General features: G+C 36.7%; 1 protein-coding gene across 1 annotated transcript in view; it reads left to right on the forward strand.

Annotated features, from left to right (window-relative positions):
• The window catches only part of ITGA2 (integrin subunit alpha 2), a 107,800-nt gene that overhangs the window by 33,695 nt on the left and 54,547 nt on the right, over positions 1–19,558 (forward strand). The window contains exons 3-7 of the mRNA XM_047729979.1: positions 9,119–9,228; positions 11,856–11,947; positions 15,089–15,203; positions 15,367–15,494; positions 18,310–18,458. Coding sequence (XP_047585935.1) covers positions 9,119–9,228; positions 11,856–11,947; positions 15,089–15,203; positions 15,367–15,494; positions 18,310–18,458 — 594 coding nt within the window. The remainder of the gene's footprint in view (positions 1–9,118; positions 9,229–11,855; positions 11,948–15,088; positions 15,204–15,366; positions 15,495–18,309; positions 18,459–19,558) is intronic.

Genomic DNA, 19,558 nt, shown 5'->3' on the forward strand with positions numbered 1-19,558 from the left:
ACAAAACAGCATTGCCTGAACAGAGATGACAGTTCCCATCTGTCTTTTCATTCTCTCATAGACAGAAAATTTGTCATGTAAGTCAGGAGCCAGAGCGCAAGGGTTTTACCCTTAGTTTCCCCACCCCTAGCTGGGTGACTTTGAATAAGTCACACACCCTCTCTGGAGCACAAAGAGAGGGCCATTCCTACCAAACTGGAATGTTTTGAGCACCTTGTGAGAGTATAAAAGTAAAGAACTTCACTGGTGAAATCCAAATAAAATCTGTAGTTTATTTAAAAAAAAAAAAAAAAGAAATCACTTCAAAAACTAAACCACTTTAGGAATAAATCTAACCAAAGAGTACAGTTTTCTATACTCAGAAAACTGTAAAACACTAATGAAAGAAATTGAAGATGACTCAAAGAAATGGGAAGATATTCCATGCTCATGGATTAGAAGAACAAATATTGTTAAAATTTCTATACGACCCAAAGCACACACATTTAGTGGAATCCCTATCAAAATACCTACAGCATTCTTCGAGCTAGAATACACAATCCTAAAATTTGTATGGAACCCCAAAAGGCCCTGAATCACCAGAGCAATCTTGAAAAAGAAGAGCAAAGCTGGAGGCATTACAATTCTAGACTTCTAATTATAACACTGTAGTGATCAAAACAGTATTGTACTGGTACAAAAATAGTGAAACAGAAGAGAAAACCAGAAATAAGCCCACACTGTACAGTCAGTTAATCTTCAGTAAAGCAGGAAAAAGGCAGTCTCTTCAACAAATGATGTTGGAGAAACTGGACAGCTACATGCAAGAGGAAAAAATTTTCTTATACCATACACAAAAATAAATTCAAAATGGGTTTAAAGACCTAAAGAAACCACTAAAGACCTAAAGAAGCCTAAAGACCTGAAGAGACAAGAAACCATCAAAATCTTAGACGAGTACACAGGCAGTAGAACTCTTTGACATCAGCCATAGCATTTTTTTCTTGAGATGCCTCCTGAGGCAAGGGAAACAAAACTGTTGGGACTACATCAAAATAAAAAACTTCTGCATAGTGAAGGAAACAATCAAAAAAACTAAAAGGCAACTTACTGAATGGGAAAAGACATTTGCAAATGACATATCTGATAAAGGGTTAGTATGCAAAATATATAAAGAACTTATGGGACTTGTGGCACCTGGAAGCTTAATCACTTAAGCATCTGACTCTTGATTTCAGCTCAGGTCTTGATCTCAGGGTTATGAGTTCAAGCCCCACATTGGGCTCCATGCTAGGCATGGAGCCTGAAAAAAAGAAAAAAAAAAAAGAAGAAGAAGAACTTGTGGAACTCAACAACCAAAAAAAAAAAAAAAAAAAAAAAAAAATCCTATTTTTTAAAAAAATGGGCAAAAGACATGAATAGACGTTTCTCCAGAGAAGGCATACAGATGGCCAGCAAGCACATGAAAAGCTGTTCATAATCACTTATCATCAGGGAAATGCAAATCAAATCTATTTTGAGATATCACTTCACACCTGTCCAAGTAAGTAAAATCAAAACACAAGAAACAACAGATGATGGCAAGAATGTGGAAAAAGGGAAACCCTCTTGCACTGTTGGTGGGAATGCATTCTGGTGCAGCCACTGTGGAAAACAGTTTAGAGTTTCCTCAAAAAGATAAAAATAGAACTGTTCCACAATCCAGTATTTGCACTACCAGGTATTTACCCAAAGAATACAAAAACACTAATTCAAAGGTATATATGCACTCCTGTGTTTATAGCAGCGTTATTTACAAGAGCCAAGAAGATATGGAAGCAGCCCAAGTGTCCATCTATTGATGAATGGATATAGAATGTGGAGATATTATTCAGCCATAAAAAATAATGAAATCTGGGGTGCCTGGGTGGCTCGGTGGATTAAGCCTCTGCCTCGGGCTCAGGTCATGATCTCAGGGTCCTGGGATCGAGCCCCACTTCGGGCTCTCTGCTCAGCGGGGAGCCTGCTTCCCCCTTTCTCTCTGCCTGCTGCTCTGCCTAGTTGTGATCTCTCTCTGCATCAAATAAATAAAATCTTAAAAAAAAATAATGAAATCTTACCATTTGCAATAGTATGGATGGATGTAGAGAGTATAATGCTAAGTGAAATAACTCGGAGAAAGACAAATACTATATGATTTCACAATTATGTGGAATTTAAGAAACAAAACAAATAAACAAAAGGAAAAAGAGAGAAAAAAAAAATCCAAAAACAGACTCTTAATTATGGAGAACAAACTGATGGTTACTAGAGGAGACGTGGGGGTGGGAGGATGGGTGAAACATGTGATGGGGATGAAGGGGGGCACTTGTTATGAGCACAGGGGTACATATGGAAGTGCTGAATCACTATATGGTACACCTGACATTAATATTACACTGTGTGTTAACTAACTGGAATTAAAATAAAAACTTTAAAAAAAAACAGAAATAAATGATATCCACTGCTTTAAAAAAAGAAATAAATTATATCCACTGTTAAAAAAAAAAAAAACTAAGTCACTGTGCATATGTGAAGTACTCTCCTTAGCACTGTGTAAAAATACATAGGAAGAAAATCAGGATTTCTTGAAAAATCAGTTCCTCCCTACTTCTCTCCACTGCCTGTTTCTCAACCATTTCTCATCTGTCATCGATTAGCTTCCATGCATATTGGATTAGCTTCAGTCCATTTCTTCTTCTTCTTGGCCAAGAATGCTATTCTGATCCCTTTTCCAAAATAATCATGTCTACGGCCTTTAAATATTAGCCAATATCATCCTTTATGTCTTTTTCCAAAGATAAAATTCTCTTGCCATTAGGGTATCCTGGCAGTGCCATTTACTGTGCTTACTTTGTTTATTCTCAGAGTTTGCTTTTATTTTAAACACATGACATATATGTGTATTCCTTTTTGTTCTTTCATTATATTTTATTATTACAAACTTGTAATTTAGTCCAAGTTTTGATTCTCGAAAGGCATTAGAAGTCTGACTATAATAGTCTTACACTTTTAAGCTTAAAAACTTAATATGTTATAAATAATTATTATGTTATTGCCATATAATTAAACCATCACTCAACACTGTTAATACAGATATGCAAAATGGCATGTCTCCTATCAACAAAGATCTTCTCTAGGCAGGCAGGAGGGGCAGAATAGTGAACCAAGGACCTTTTAGAACCCCATGGACCACTCTGGTGTTGATGCACCTACATTTGTTATACCATACTTGTTCATTTCTTTTCCACAAGTTTAAATAATCTTTATGGCTAAATTTTTTTCCATGTTTTCTGTTATTTATCATAAGTAAAAAATCTGTAGTAGAAAAGCACTTTAAATATCCCTGCTCTGACTTGTTTCTCCCTTCCCCCACTCTGGACACAAATTTGTGTGTATACCTACACACACACACACACATACACACACACACACACATCTTTTGTGACTTGCATAGGGGATAGATCCTCTACTCCCTAATGTCTGGAGACCTTCAGTGATCTGTAAAAATTCTCCATGCCTCGCTAGCTTGTCTTAGAATTTAAAGCTTTCCACTGTGTTAATGCCTGAATGTCTGTTCCTGGAACAAAGTTCATTTACAAAAAAGAATGGGGCTTACACATGCACACCTTCCTGGTGACCAGTTGTATGAAACTTTTCCATTAGTCTAGCTCCATCCAAAGAGGGATTTGGGGAATACAAAGTGGCACAGGTGGAAACTGTTTGTTAATTTGTTTATAGCCAATAGGATGGGTAAACAATGAGTACTAGTCCTCTAGAAGAGTTCTAAGAAGAACTTAACTGTGATAGAAAGAATCAGGGGTTTGAAATGAAAGGACACAGGTGCAGATCTAGACTTTGTTGCCAATTAGACACTTAGACTTGTTTTTTTTTAATAGGAAAACAGGAATAATTAAAACACTTGACCTTTATTTATAAGGATTAAAGAAGACAGTGTACATAAAAAGTACTTTATAAAGCAGTATATAAATACTGCTTTTCCAAATTCTATCATTGATAAAACAACCATCTGCTGAAATATGTTGATGAAAGTACAATCTCATGGGCTTTGATTTACAAAAATGTGGTGGTCTTAAAAATCCTTCCTGCCCTTCGATGAATGTGGAATTTATGTCATCACAAGGCTTTAAATTGAATATATCAGCTTTTGATTTTAACTTTAGGAAAACTGCATGTTAGATGAGTCAGCATAACAGAATCAGCTTTTATTTGATTCATTTGCTTCCAGTGCAAAAGCTAATTTCCAGGCTTTTTATGAAACAGAACAATAGGCTTAAGATGTTTTAGCAGTAATGAGGTTGGTAGACTCCACATCAGGGAACTGAAAGACATTGAGGGTTTAGCCATCTCCTATTTAAGGAAGTAGTCTGGCAGCCAAAGGAGTCTGAGGTAGCATAATGAAGTTTAGAAACCAAAATTGCCTTTCAACGCATGCCAAAAGGGTTTAACTATTAAATTTATAACAACACTATTTCCCAACCAGTAGCTAAAAATGCACTCTCTTTACCTGTCTTCCTCCTTCCTGGAGACTTGAAGTCTTCGCAGGTGATTTCTTTGCATCATAAACTCTTTTTACATTATAAGCAGGAAGCACGTAGCTGTATAGAACTCACCAGAATTCTTGTGTCATCAGTGGCTTGGAACTAACCAATGTAAGGAATAATACTTACACTTAATATACTATAGACTTAGAAATTTCGTGTAATAATATACTATATACAATAGGTTTATAATCCTAAGTAAAATATCCCCTTGGATGTCTGTAGGTATCTCAAATTAAAATACCTCATACTGAGCTCTTGAGCTCACCCTATCTCAAAATCTTGCTCTAAGGTATCCCCCTTATCTGATCATGACGACTTGGTTCCTTCTAGTTTCTCAGAGGAGAAAACTTGGAGTCATCCTTGACTGTGTGTGTATGTGCGTGCGTGTGTGTGTGGGTGGGTGGGTGGGTGGGTGGGTGGGTTGGTGTGTGTATTTAAAAACTAATCTCTCGAGAAATTCTGCTAGCCCCACTTTCAGAATATATCTAAAATAAGATCACTTCTCACCAGCCCTGTAGGAGACCCTCATTACCTCTTGTCTGGATTTTGCATTTGCCTCTGAAGTGTTTCAACAGCTTCACCTTTGCCTAGTGCAGTAATTCTCAACAAGGCAGTCTTCAGAATCCTCTTAAAAATGTCAGATCACAACACCACTGTGCTAAAAACCCTCCAATGGCTTTCTCATGTCACTCAGAGGCAAAGCCATGTTCTTAGAATTTCATACCAATCTTATGGGACCTGGCCTCATTACCAATCCGACCGCATCTCCTCCCACATTCTTCCTCATACACTGTGGTCTGACCACAGGGCTTTTGCACTTGCTGTTCCCACAGCCTAGTAATCTTCCACCAGAGTCTTATGGTTTACTCCTTCACTTCCTTCAAGTCTTCGCTTAAATGGCACCTTCTCAGTGAGGCCTTTTGTGACTATTCTAATAAAGATTATACCACACCCTCCATGCCACACTTTTATCTTGCTCCTTTTTCCCACTGATCACCATCATGATATGTTTTATATACTTATTAAATTTATTGTCTGTCTTTTCCCACTAGAATGTAAGCTCTATGAGATCAGAAATGCTTGACTGATTTATGCACTGATGTATCCCCAGTGCCTAGAATCAGGTCTGGCACATAGTAGGTTTGGCCACCATATACAGCTGCACAGGTTGCATACTTAACAAGGCCAGAGCACACTATTTATATGGAAATGGTATTCCTTGGAGTTGTGTAAAATTTCAGCGCCACAGGATTTAAAAAAAATCTTTGTTGAATCAAAGAAAACATGTTTTGCCCTACTATTTTAAATACACCTCTGTCAGTAATCTCTAGAAAAATCGCTAGTATTAAAGGAACACTTGGAGAGTTTATAGACTCACAGACCAAAGGAAGATATTTATAACAGCCCCTGGATTGTGGGTTTAAAACTACCTACACCTCCATAAATACTGTTTACTAACTAAACAAAGTATTTTGAATTTCACTGGAGGTGGGCAAATTGGCTGTGTTTGGGAACTCTACATAATCACTATTTCCCCACAAGATAATTGAACAGTAAGTGTTATTTTAAGTCATCTTGGAAGAATTCCCAGTTTCACTGTAGGAAAGAGAGTTTATATCTTGGGATTTTGTTTTGTTTTGAGAATCAGCACACATGACTGTTCATACAGCTCCTTTGTCTGGTTACAATGTTAGATCCATTCCTTCAAAGATGTTTTGCCATATTTCAGCAGGGTTTACTCACTCACCTATCCTATTCTCTAACTTGGTAACATTTTCTCCTGGCATGTTGCTTCCTCTTAGGGCTGATTACATAAGATTTTATAGATAAATATACCAGCCTCCCTCATCTTCCTGTCTGAGTAATGCAGGAATGTCACAATTTCCTTGGAGTAGACACTGGTGATGTCATAACCTTTCCTTAGAAGGATGAATTGTCAGGAACCAGGATTTCACTGAGGCCTGCGGGTAGAAACGAGGAGAGTCTACTGGAAATGTTGCCAATAAAGGAGTTGACAATGGTCTTTGAAACGTTCTCTGTAGTTACTAGCATGACCTGGAGGCTACTTAATAATGTGGTTCGCCATATTGAAAGAATGAGTCCTATATGATGAGGACACCCTGGTTCTTTACCAGTCACCAAAATGATCTGGTTTTCCACTGGTATCTGTTATGTTATGAGGTTAACATGGCATCATACTGTCAGAGATTCTTTGAGAGATTTACAAGTATTTTCACATCCTTTTAGTTAAGAGGCACACAGTTATGCAGGTACTTCTTTTCCTCTCTTCTTCCCATTGGATTCATGTAGGAGGTCATAGCTCTCACAGCAGTAGTGATGTCATACCCCCTCCTGCATGTGAGATTATCAAATCCCAAATCCTTCGGTGAAGTTGAAGGAAGTGAGGCAGGAAGGGGTGTCCAGGGAACACTTAGTCAAGAGGAAACACCAAGAGCTTTTGAGCTTTCTCAGTGAGAAGTAGGTAGCTGATGGTGCTTTACTACTGAAGGCTCTGAAGAAAACAAGATTGTTAAATTTTAGTGAGAAACACTTAACTTTTACTCTTTCCTGCCCTTGGGCTGGTGAGGATGGATGGAATATGTGTATAATAAAAGTCACCCAAATTGCCACATTTAGTACTATTTGAACATAATCTGCCCTTAACCTACATTATGAACAGTACAGCCTGGGCCCACAGTATGGATGTGCTCCTACAAGATCACGTTGGCTGGTGTCCTCCTAGACCCCACCCTCCTAACACACCACACAGCCACACCCTCACAGTAGGCGTGGCCTGACCATCAGATTCCAGATCTACTCCTTGATTGTTCTGGAACCCAGCCCATTAGTCCAGATAGTTTTCCCAATCTGGGCCCTATGGCAGGCCTTTGTGCAGATAACAGGAAGGAGAATAAGTTAAGGGTTAAGAGGTTGGGCTTCAGAATCAGTTACACTTAGCTCTCACTAACTTTGTGAATCATTAACTGTCATTCAAAGTAAACTGTATTTTCCTCTTTCTGTAATTATTCACTCTTCCTTCTGCTGAGAATGATGACTGCCACCTACATCCTTCAGTATCCATTTTTGCATCCGTTGACCATTTTAATGTTTGTTCCATAGAGGAACTTTTTTTATATCTTTCTGTTCATTTGTATTGTTATTGTTTTACTTGTCATGCATCTTAAACAATTTTACTAGATTTAATAGACAGGTGTGCACCTTAGTCTTTTTGTAACCATTGTGGCACTCTATGAGGCACATGTTGTTTAATCAACAGTGATTAAATATTTATACAAAAGGCTCATGAAAGAATTTAAGTTTCATCTAATCTTCCAATCCTGACAAGGAACAAATACACTGAATCAAATATCTTCCTTAGTAACTGAATACTACTGAGTAATTAACCTACTATAGATTCTGAAGGTCAGTCTGTTTACATGGACTCTTTCTGTCTATTCTTCTGTGAACAGAAATGTTAGGTGAGTGGCTCCATGGGGAAACACTTAGTCTTTAGTTGGAGAAGCTCTGTAGGAAATTAAGCTAACCAAAAGGAAGATGTGAACTCCAGTCTCCAACTGCTGCATCCTGTGTCCTGGTTACAAACACGTTACACCTAAGGAAAGCTCCATCGTATATTTGCTCTGTGTTTTTGCCAAGAATCCTCTTATATAGACAAGAAATAGTAAAACCACTTAGATAACTCATCCTCTCCCCAAGTAAAGTAACATATGAAAATAGTTAGGACAAGAAAAGCACTCAAAAACTGTTAGTTTTTGCTTTTGGTTTTAATATTGTTTCATTCTTTTAAGTTGTGCTGACCAGTATGGCAGCCACTAGCCACACATGGTTACTGAGCACTTGAAATGTTACTTTTCCATATTGATTTGTGCTCTCTGTACTGCTTTGTGCTCTGAGTATAAAATACTAAATTTCAAAACCTTAGTATGGAAAAAAGAATGTCATATATCTCATTAATAATTTTTATTTATAATGATTGCATACTAGTTTGGATATATCAAGTTAGAGAAAATGTATTATTTAAGTGAATTTTACCTTGGCTTTTTATTGTATTAGTGTGACTACTAGAAAATTTTAAATTACTTATGCAGGTCACATTTGTGGCCTACATTATGTTTCTATATTGTACTGCAGATATTCATTAAGAAACTTGATCAGCTGAGAGAAAAGTAAAAAGAACAAATTATAGCTGAACAAATATAAACTACTTTCTTATTAAAAATCGGAGCTAGGGGCGCCTGGGTGGCTCAGTGGGTTAAGCCGCTGCCTTCGGCTCAGGTCATGATCCCAGGTTCTGGGTTCGAGCCCCACATCGGGCTTTCTGCTCAGCGGGAGGCCTGCTTCCTCCTCTCTCTCTCTGCCTGCCTATCTGCCTACTTGTGATTTCTCTCTGTCAAATAAATAAATAAAATCTTTAAAAAAAAAAAAAATCGGAGCTAAATGTGGGAGGGCTTTTTCATTGTTTTGTGGCCAGTTTTAGCCTTTAAGAAACTATACTAATATTTTACATCTAATGAAAAAAAAATTCCTATTTCTAGGTTACTGGTTGGTTCACCATGGAGTGGCTTTCCCGAGAACCGAATGGGAGATGTGTATAAATGTCCTGTTGATTTGTCCACTGCTACATGCGAAAAACTGAATTTGGAAAGTAAGTGGTAATTATCAATATGATTTTTTTTAGAGATGAAAAGATCTCATTTGTTATAACTCTAGCAAAAAAAAAAAAACAACAAAATCAATCATAGTCTGTCTTAAAGAAATATAGACAGCTTTTTTGCCTTTCTATCTTTAGTTATATGAGGTCCAGTTGGATCCAAATTTCCAACATAGCTTAAAGACCTGATTTAATAAGATGCCTGAGAAATGTGCTGCCTCTTGGACCATCTACCCCCAGACTATGGACCGGTTTCCATCAGTGTTTAGGATTATTTTGCTGATTATTTACAGATATCTAAGTCTCTCCATAGCTCTCTCCCACCTCAAAACAAATCATTAGGTATAGACCTGTCAATACTATATGCATATACTATATGAATTTGGAGATGCTGAGAAACCTTGTTTCTTGTCACTATTTGGAATACTTTGGAATTGTTTGGAACTGCTGTTTTAATTATCCATATCTCAGATGCTTTCTATTAATGCAAAAGTTATTAAAGGTGCAAGACTAAAAAGCTAAACCAGTCATGTTTCCATGCAGTATTTCCTGGTGCATCTAAAAAATTCCTCAATTAAATCATCATCATCATCAGATAAAAACAAAACAAAACAACAACAACAAAAGAGCATTGAGGAGGCTTAGAGTTCTAAAGAACTAAAGCCTGGGTTAGGAAAATACAGTGTAAAGGAATCAAGGGAAAGTAGAGATTCAAAAACAGTGATTAATACTTAGAAGTAAGGGCATGTTTCTTGCACATCTATGTGTACCTAATTACTAGCATCATTTCTGGCATATAATAGGAGCTCAATAAACATGGGATTGAAGGAATATCAGTGCTGTCAAATGCTTTAGGAGTTGAAGGGTATAAAGACTGAGTACAATCATCAGCTTATACAAGGAGATAATGAACTAGATCAATGATCTCCAAACATTTTGAACACTCATCTATATAAAACATAAGTAATACATATTATAAATACATATACATATGCATAATGTTTCTAAAAATAATAAAAATATACACATTAATGGGGAATGCTCAAAGGTTTATTACATGGTTCAAACATTTTATCACCCCAATGTATCATATCACCTCTAACTTTTGAACACATCCCAATGTATATATTTTCTATTTTTTAATATTATAAAAGAATTTATAAGAATAAGCACAAGGGGGAGCTCCTGGGTGGCTAAGTGGGTTAAAGCCTCTGCCTTCAGCTCAGGTCATGATCCCAGAGTCCTCGGATCGAGTCCCTCATCGGGCTCTCTGCCCTGCAGGGAGCCTGCTTCCTCCTCTCTCTCTCTGCCTGCCTCTCTGCCTACTTGTGATCTCTGTCAAATAAATAAATAAAATATTAAAAAAAAAAAAGAGAATAAGCACAAGGCGTTATATGTAAGCGATAAATCACTAAATTCTACTCTTGAAACAAACAAATAAATAAGGTTTAAAAAAATAAATTTAAAAGAATAAAAACATACACATAGCAGTTTCATTATTTTCTTTCCACACTCCAGCAGATCACACTTTGCAACTTTCTTGCCTAGAGTATGAATCTAGTAGTGTTGAGGGGAGAAATAGGTCACAATGAATTTAGGAGCCCGTGAGGTATGAGCAAGTTCTACAACTAAAGGTAGACCTTTATTTCTAGAAGTTACGGAGTGAAGATTTGGGAAAGTATTTCCATGGAGTAGCAGGTTGAGTGAAGATTTTCTTAATGGAAAGGAGATGATCTTGTGTATAGGAAGAATAAAAGGAAGTGATAAAAGGGAGTAACCATTAGTCAAGAATTGAATTAAGTGGTTGGAATTAACATCACTGGTCTATGCGAAAATTACTCTTAGAAAGATTTCTCCCTTCTCAAAGACACAAGGGAAAGAGAGAACAAGGAGGAAGTTCCAAGAATGACCTTTAAATAAAGATAATAAAACAATCACCCTGAGTCAAGGGGGATAAATGAAAGTGGCAATGTTGGCTTGGCAGAGAGTAGAGAACTTGAGTAAATAATACTATTGAAGAGAATTGCAATGCTCCATAGCTCAATAATGGCAACAGTGGATGATACCCTAGTTCAGTGGGAGAGAGAAGGTTGGGGAAGTGTATTTAGTATTTTACATGGTTAATCTCACGATTTCCTTTTAAAATTCACTCATTAGTGCTTTGGGCCAGATTCTACTGTATGGCATTTTCTTTTTTTTTATGACACTTTAAGGATTTTTTTTTTCCTGATCCAGCATAAAACATTAGATTAGTCATGACCTTGAAAAGAGTATGTTGGCAAACTGGAGACCAAATAGTGTCCTCAGATATGTTTTGTTTGGCCAGCACTTTGTTTTTAAAAAATTTAAATTTAAATGCCTAGAAGTCATACCCTTTCCACACACCACCCCCTAATATCTGACATTCTGTAACCTCACACATTTAAGTGTACAAACTGCCAGATGAGTGAGGGCCCCTCTTTTCTTTGCCTATGATTATATAATGTGAGTACCTGGATATGGGACACTAAATTCGTACATGCTACACATAAACATCAGCGTGTGGTTTGTTTGTTTGTTTTTTAACAAGTTTAAATAAACGAAGATTTATTCACTTTTTAAAATCTTTTTCCCTTTGAAAGCTTCCACAAGCATTCCCAATGTTACCGAAATGAAAACCAACATGAGCCTCGGCTTGACACTCACAAGGAACATGGGAACCGGAGGATTTCTCGTGAGTGTTTACCTTTCAAATTCTCATCCATTTCAAGAAAGTATGAAGTTAGGGTCTTCTCACCATCCCACCTATCACATCAAATCTTGATACTTAAATGTTCGAGTTTGCTTTTGGATAAATCATGCAATGTGGATATCCAACATGAAATGCCCTTCTGGTGATGTGTAGACTTCTTCAGATATTCAGCAAAACCAGTGCCACAAAACATCTTAGAAAAAAGCAGCACAAGGAACACCAATTCTTTGCCCTTGAAGAGTATGCTTAGCATTTGTTGATTATAGCAGAATTCCAGGTTTCATTTCTCCTTCCCATAGGAACATTCAAGATAGGTACTGCTAAGTCAGAGAATGCATTTCAAACCTGAAGAGTATTTCTGCCTTTAATCCTTTGCTATAACTGTTGGTGAATCTGATATCATCTAAGTCATGGCTGGGTCTCTTCCTATTTCATGTTAGTGTGTACTCTCATTTATTTTCTAGAATGCTGTGAAAAGACATCACAAATCAGTGCGATAAAATACCTTCTTTAACAAGTGGTCTGGGGACAATTAATTGGTTAGTAACTTGTATATCCAAATATACTTTCAAGTGAATTAAAGAGTTAATACTAAAAACTGGAAGAAAATGGAAATTTTCTGAAAAAGGGAGGAGTTTCTGATCTTAGAACAGAAGAAATAATATAGGAAATTGTTGAAAAGATTTGACTATATTAAAAAATGAAAACCGTCACATACCAAGAAAAATTTTGAAGGCAAATAAAAACCCAAACTTATTAGGCATTTTCATCAGCTCATAGATGATACTAGTTATATTACCCTGTTAAAATAGCCATAGAATGCTTAATTGTTTAACTTTACATTAGTTATTTCTGTGTCATTGACATGCTTACCTAAAAGCCTATGTGTATAACCAAATTATTCTAAAAATATAATCAATTGTTAACAATGTCATTCTACTTTTATTAATAGACACTAGTATTCTGACATTGGTATTCAGACATCAGGTATTGCTCATAATTTGTGTAATTCTAAGCATAAATGAATATTGCAATGATCTTCATGGTTTATGATATTCCAAAGTGTTTATAAGGTTGCCTTCCTCTTTTTTTTTTTTTTTGGTTTGCTTATTTGTTTTTAAGGTTGAATAAAGTCAGGAAGAGGAAAATATTAAAATATAATAAAATTTTATATTAAAAATATTAAAACATATTAAAATATAAAAATTTTAGGATGTGCTTCAAAATTTTTAATGTGTAACTTCAGATAAAGTAAATTAAAATTGCTAAAGAATTTAAGAGATTAACAACCAATGTAGCAATCAGAGAAGGATGGAAGAGGGAGCAAGGGAAGGAGAGAGAGGAAAAAAAGAAAAAAAAAAAAGCCAAAGCTTCCTTTACATACCTAAAAGGTCAAAATCTTAAGATATTCTTAAGAATTATGTGGAAAAGACTGACAATTATCACATTTTTTTGAAACTTCCTAAGTTCTGGGCTTAAAGCAGGAATGTAGTTCTGGCATTAACAGTTGGCATATTCTAATTTCAGCTTCTAAATGCTGTTTTCCATTGCTTTTAAAACAAAAAAAAAAATCTTGAATACTTCATGAGTTATTGTTTTTCAAGGTGATTTTAAAAAAACAACTGGGGATGAGGATATAGGAATCAGTAATTGGTATCTGTTACTCGGTAAACTAACCACAGGCATCAGCTGTGATTGTCTCCTAACTGATTGGCAAAATGAATGAGTTATTAATTTTTTTATTATGTTATGTTAGTCACCATACAGTACATCATTAGTTTTTGATGTCGTGTTCCGTGATAAAATGAACCAGTTTTATAGGAGGAACAACTATGGCTTATTCCTTGAACATGAAAGATGACCACAGCTGTTTTTTCTTTGAGCAACCAACAATTAAACTGGGTCAAATAAATTCCCTTTTATTCTTTCAACTGCTTTATGCAAGTTCACACTTTTTTATTAAGTTTTAATAATTGATCCACAGCTTTAAGTAAAGTTAAACTTTGTAGGGGCTCTTTAAGATCTTGACTAGATTTCTCGTTCCCATTTTTGTTCTTTTACATCTAGAAATTTTAATATTATTTAATATAATGTTTCCCATGTGGTTTAATCACAATTGAAGCAGGAGTTCTTGGCATTCAAAGGCTGCTGAAAAAGAGAGATTTGGGGCTGGGTTGATGGGAATATGAAGAATTGTAGTATGTCTGGTGTGGGCAGGGAGACAAGTGGCAGTTTGGATGACTGAAGGTTTTAGGTAGTAGAAGTAAAGGGATCAGAAGTCCTCAAAGAAATACTTCAGAACAAAGTTAAAAACTGGCAGTTCAGGAACCTCACTGTGTTTGTTTAGCCCATAGAGTGTTTTTTTTTTTTTTTTTTTAAGCTGGATTTTCGCAAAAAATATGTCCTCTTGGGCTCTCCTTGAAAATTGGAAAGATCTGGCAAGGCTGGCGATGGGCAGGCACCATGGTGGCCTGCCCCTGTGTTGAGGCCTGGGTTCTTCATGCATCACGATGTCTATACCAGCAACACTCCTAGGTTCCTGCCTGGCCCTGGAGCTTGTGGGCTTATGGCTTCTGCTGAATAGTACAAGTGGTAGTATATCGAGAGTGTCGTAGTATAGATGAATAGTATAATATTTGTTCAAGAATAACAATAGCAGTGATGCTGGCTCACAATTATGACCATTTGCTATTTACCCCATGCTGTCCTACATGTTTTATATCTACAGAACCACTTAATCTTTACAGCAACCTAAAAAGATAATAGGTATGATTATCCTCATTTACAGATTCAGCCACCAAGGCCCAGGTAACTGAGAGACCAAAGATGAGAGACCAAAGCTCTTTCCCTAGCTTGGGGGTTGGGGGTGACCTGAGGGTCTTCTCTCTGCACCGCCAACACCTGCCTCCCAGCCCACCTTCTACCTTCTTTCTCCCTTACTTCTGGTTGTTCTTTCTTTCTGAGACGCTTTCTCTGAGAGGCTTTTTGTGACCTCTTAGTTACAAGAGTTGACAATTCCTGGTGTCCTGTAAAGCCATAGAAATGATCTCGGAGTTTCACAGATGGAGACGTAGAGGACTCATGTTTTCCCTATGTTTTGTCGTTGCTCTCCTTTCTTTGAAGACGTGTGGTCCCCTGTGGGCACAGCAGTGTGGAAGTCAATATTACACAACAGGGGTTTGTTCTGACGTCAGTCCCAATTTTCAGCTCTTGACCAGCTTTGCACCTGCAGTTCAGAGTAAGTGATGAATGTGCAGCGGGTCTGAGAAATGCCTTACGTGAAGGGGGAAGGTGGGATTTATCAAGTACCCTCGAGTCCATTTTACTTTGTTCCAATTGCGTATGAGTGTGAAGACTGAATTACCAATGGAAATCTGTTTCTTTCCTCTTTTCCTCTGTAGCCTGCCCTTCCCTCATAGATGTTGTGGTTGTATGTGATGAATCAAACAGTATTTATCCCTGGGAAGCAGTAAAGAATTTTTTGGAAAAATTTGTCCAAGGCCTGGATATAGGCCCCAAAAAAACACAGGTATGAATTTGAATAATACATACACTAACCCACAGCTTTCTTTCTGAGAAAATATGATTAGATTTGAAGTCTTCATTTTTGCATTTGTCAGATCCCTATATTAAATGCATTTAACGGTCATCTTGACTGTTAATTAAAACTTGTCGTTCTCAGTTGAAACATTGAGTTGTTCTATGACTTTGCGCCATGCTGGTCTTTGAGATTTTAGATTTCTTTTTCTAACGCAAGCATTGGATGCAAGATATAGCAGTGTGTGTGTGTGTGTGTGAGAGAGAGAGAGAGAGTAGTGAGGGGAGGAACAGAGGGGGAGATAGAGAATCTCAAGCAGGCTCCACACCCAGCACAAAGCCTGACGTGGAGCTAGATCTTCCAACCCTGAGAGATCATGATCTGAGCTGAAATCAAGAGTCAGATGCTTAACTGACTGAGACACTCAGGTGCCCCTGGGATGTAGCATTTTAATTCTCTTGAGTTGCTTATTTTTCCCCTCCTATAACTCATGCATTTATTAATAGATTTTGAAATCTAGTTATGTATTTTTTTTGACAGCCACTTAGACTAATTATTAATTTCTTCTGTGTATTGTTTGCTGGCAATTGACAATTGTCCTTGAATTCTGGGATTTTTATAAAGAAGTCCATAGATAGTATAATCCTATCTTTTATTATTTTTTAGTCTTTTATCATATTTTAGTCTGTCCTTCCTTTTTTATGCAGGACAAGTCTTTCAATAGTTTTGCGTAGCTATCTGTGTTTTAACAAGTCTTTAATTTGCTTTTCTATCTTCTTGAGATAGGTATCCACAGGAACAGAAGCTTCCTGCTTTAATAAAACTGAATAGCATTTATTGTTAAGGTTCTGGGTCTTTTCTCTTTCTTTTTTATTGGATTTGCCATTTCATGGCTCATTCTGGTTGTAGAAGCACATTTAACCAATATCAGCAAGGATCAGTTCACAGTAACCTGTGGAAGTTCTTGGGTTGTTCCTGTCATCTGATGCCTTAGTGTCCAACATCTAGTAACAATTGTTGGAATATTTTCCCTTCAATTCTTTGCAGTTAACTATATTGAAATTTGATTTTCTGCCTTCCTATACAGTATTACAAAATATTTTTATATGTTTTTTCCATTGACATTGCTTCTCAGTACCAAAAGGACACTAATGTCCACTGAAACTTTGGAGGTTTCACTGTGGGCTTTTACCAGAAAATTCTGTAAATAAGACTAGGTATGGGGGCATCTGGATGACTCAGTTAAGTGTCTGACTTCAGCTCAGGTCATGATCTTATGGTCCTGGGATGGAGCCCCACCCAATCAAGCCCCATAGAAAGCTCCGTGCTCAGCAGGGAGTCTCCTTATCCCTCTCCCTTTGCCCCTCCCCCAGCTCATGGTCTCTCTCTCTCTCTCTCACGCATGAGTGTGCGGAAATAAATAAAATCTTAAAAAAAAAAAGACTACGTATAGCACTGATTTCTGTATAGCATTATGTTAAGGCCCATAAGAAGAAAAGTTTTCATAAATATCTGTCTCTAAATGGATTACCCCCATAACTAAATTTACTGTATTTAATGGTCTCTTGAACAGAATTTATGGTCTTCCTCTTCTCATCTTTCTCCCCCAATGCATCGTCTTAATCTCTAGAGGCACTTTACAAAGTCTCTTTTTCTTCTATTCTAAATTTGGCCTTTCTGTAAGTCCTAAAATACTACATTCCTTTAAATCTTCTAGTCATCATTCCCCTTTCTCACACAGAAGTTCTGGGGCTGTTATGGCAGTTACTAACATCTTCTTCTCATCTTGGGCTTTTAAATCCTTAAAATTATTTTTGATCCATCCTCTCTCCCAAGTCTTACATCCTATCCTAAAGAGAGGACTTCAGCAATGTCATATTTTTCACATCTTCCCAGTGCCTATTTGATATGCTTCCTAACAAAAGTAGCTGATTGAACTCAGAAATCCGGGCCTTGCCCCTTCCTTACGTACTAACCTCTATTTTAGAGACCTTTTTACCACTGATCTCCTATAGCCACTTCCTGTTCTGAAAGCCCCCAACTCCTAGGCATAGAGAATGATTTCAGCGCTGAGAACAAGGATGCTAATAAAAGTGTTTGGCCTTCTTGACTTAAAAGATTAGGAAATGTGCCTCAGCATCTTGTTCAGATGTCTCAAATAAGATTCTCTCTAATGGCATTTTCTCTGAAGGCCAGAAACTTCCATGTTTGCTTCCAAAGTTGCTGAGGTCTGTGATTAGAGGAAACCCAGAACAATAAATACATCCAAATTGACTGTGTTGATTAGCTCACTCATTTTTCTTTTTTTTTGTATTCAAGTCTAATTCTGTGTTTGATATGCAAGTATTCTCAGTTGATGATCGTTATCTTCTATCTGTGACTGCTTATAATTGTTTACATGCTTATATCCATTGTTAAGTAGAAAGGTTATATCATTTTAATCTTATGAACTTGAATATTATCCATATTAAAATATAAGACAGTGCTTTAAAATCTGTTACTAGATAATCTGTAAGATATAGATAGATGTATAGTTGAAAATCTGTTATTATTACTCTTGAGAACCAAATTATGCCAGGTAGGACATCATCTTGCTTATCAACAAGTACTACTGCTCTATACTGATAGTCTCTAACAAAGAAGTCATTCCATTGGAAGAAAAGTAACTCTTCTTAAGAACAAAATGGGAAATGATTCCCTTATACTATCCATATCCAGATGCACTTTTGATTTTGATTATAGTGGTTAATTAGAAATTACCTAGAACCTGATGACAAACCTTTAATGAACTTCTGCTTTCTTGAAGGTGGGGTTAATTCAGTATGCCAATGAACCAAGAGTTGTATTTAACCTGAACACTTTCAAAACCAAAGCTGAAATGATTGAAGCAACATCCCAGACATACCAATATGGTGGAGACCTCACAAATACATTCAAAGCAATTCAATATGCGAAGTAAGTTATGATCCTAAGAGCCCAATATTTTGATAAAATAGAAGAGCTTGTAAGTGAGAAAGAAGGAAAAAAGACAAAAATAATGTACCTGGTACTTACAGTTGTCAGAAGTAATAAAAAAAGTTTGAACATTCTCTCACTTGAACACTTTGAGAAGGCAATAGGAAATGAAATTTTAAAATCTTTGATCTCTAGGACTTTGATAAGGTATTCCAGGATTTTTTTTAAAAGATTTTATATGAAGTAGATGAAATGACATTAAAAGACCTTAGGTTAAGTAGGAAATGAAGCAATCTGCAATTATTTGTTAATATTTACTAAGGCCACAGATGACTTGAACTAATGGACCACTTCATGCATATTGAGAAGGCTCATAGAATCTTAAATGTTAATGACCTAGGAGTCTGTGTTGAATGGAATGGGTTCACTATGCTTATTACCATCTGGGGCAACGTGAATGTTACAACTATATAACACTCTTAATTTTTAGCTCAGTTTCTCTATTTTCTCAGTGATCCTGCATTCATCTTTACTCTGTTTTAATCACATACTTTTACAAAAAATGCTAAAGATTCTCCTATTCTTAAAAAATAAATGAGAACAGTAACTTCACTTTCCCTTAAACCTACTTTCTGCCTTTGTCATCATGTTGTGCATTTCTTCCTTCCACTACCATACTCCTTGAAAAATTGTCTTTACTCCCTCCCTCCACTTCCTTGAGACCTTGGCTTGCCACCAAGTAAATGTGGGCCTCTTCATCAGCCAGCAACCCAGTGGTCCTGCCTCAGTCTTCATCCTCTTAAGCTTCCCCTACCATTTGCTGCTGATGAGCACACACTGCTATTTCAACCCCGGTTGCTCTGATATCACAGACTTTTGGAATCCCTGCCAACTTTTTGTCAACAATTTTGCCTGTTCATTGGCTCCTTTCCCTATTTTTTCTTCACTAAACAGAGCCTTTTTTTTTTTTTTTTTTTTTTTTTTTTTTTTTTTTTAATCTCCCTTTACTCTTGGGCATTTTCTCCACTCTCATGGCATCTCCATTAGCCCTGTGTGGGTCACCGCATTACTATGTGGTCAGCTCTGAACTCGAACCAAAA

The sequence above is a fragment of the Lutra lutra genome, chromosome 5 (assembly GCF_902655055.1).
Source record: "Lutra lutra chromosome 5, mLutLut1.2, whole genome shotgun sequence".
Lineage (NCBI taxonomy): Eukaryota > Metazoa > Chordata > Mammalia > Carnivora > Mustelidae > Lutra > Lutra lutra.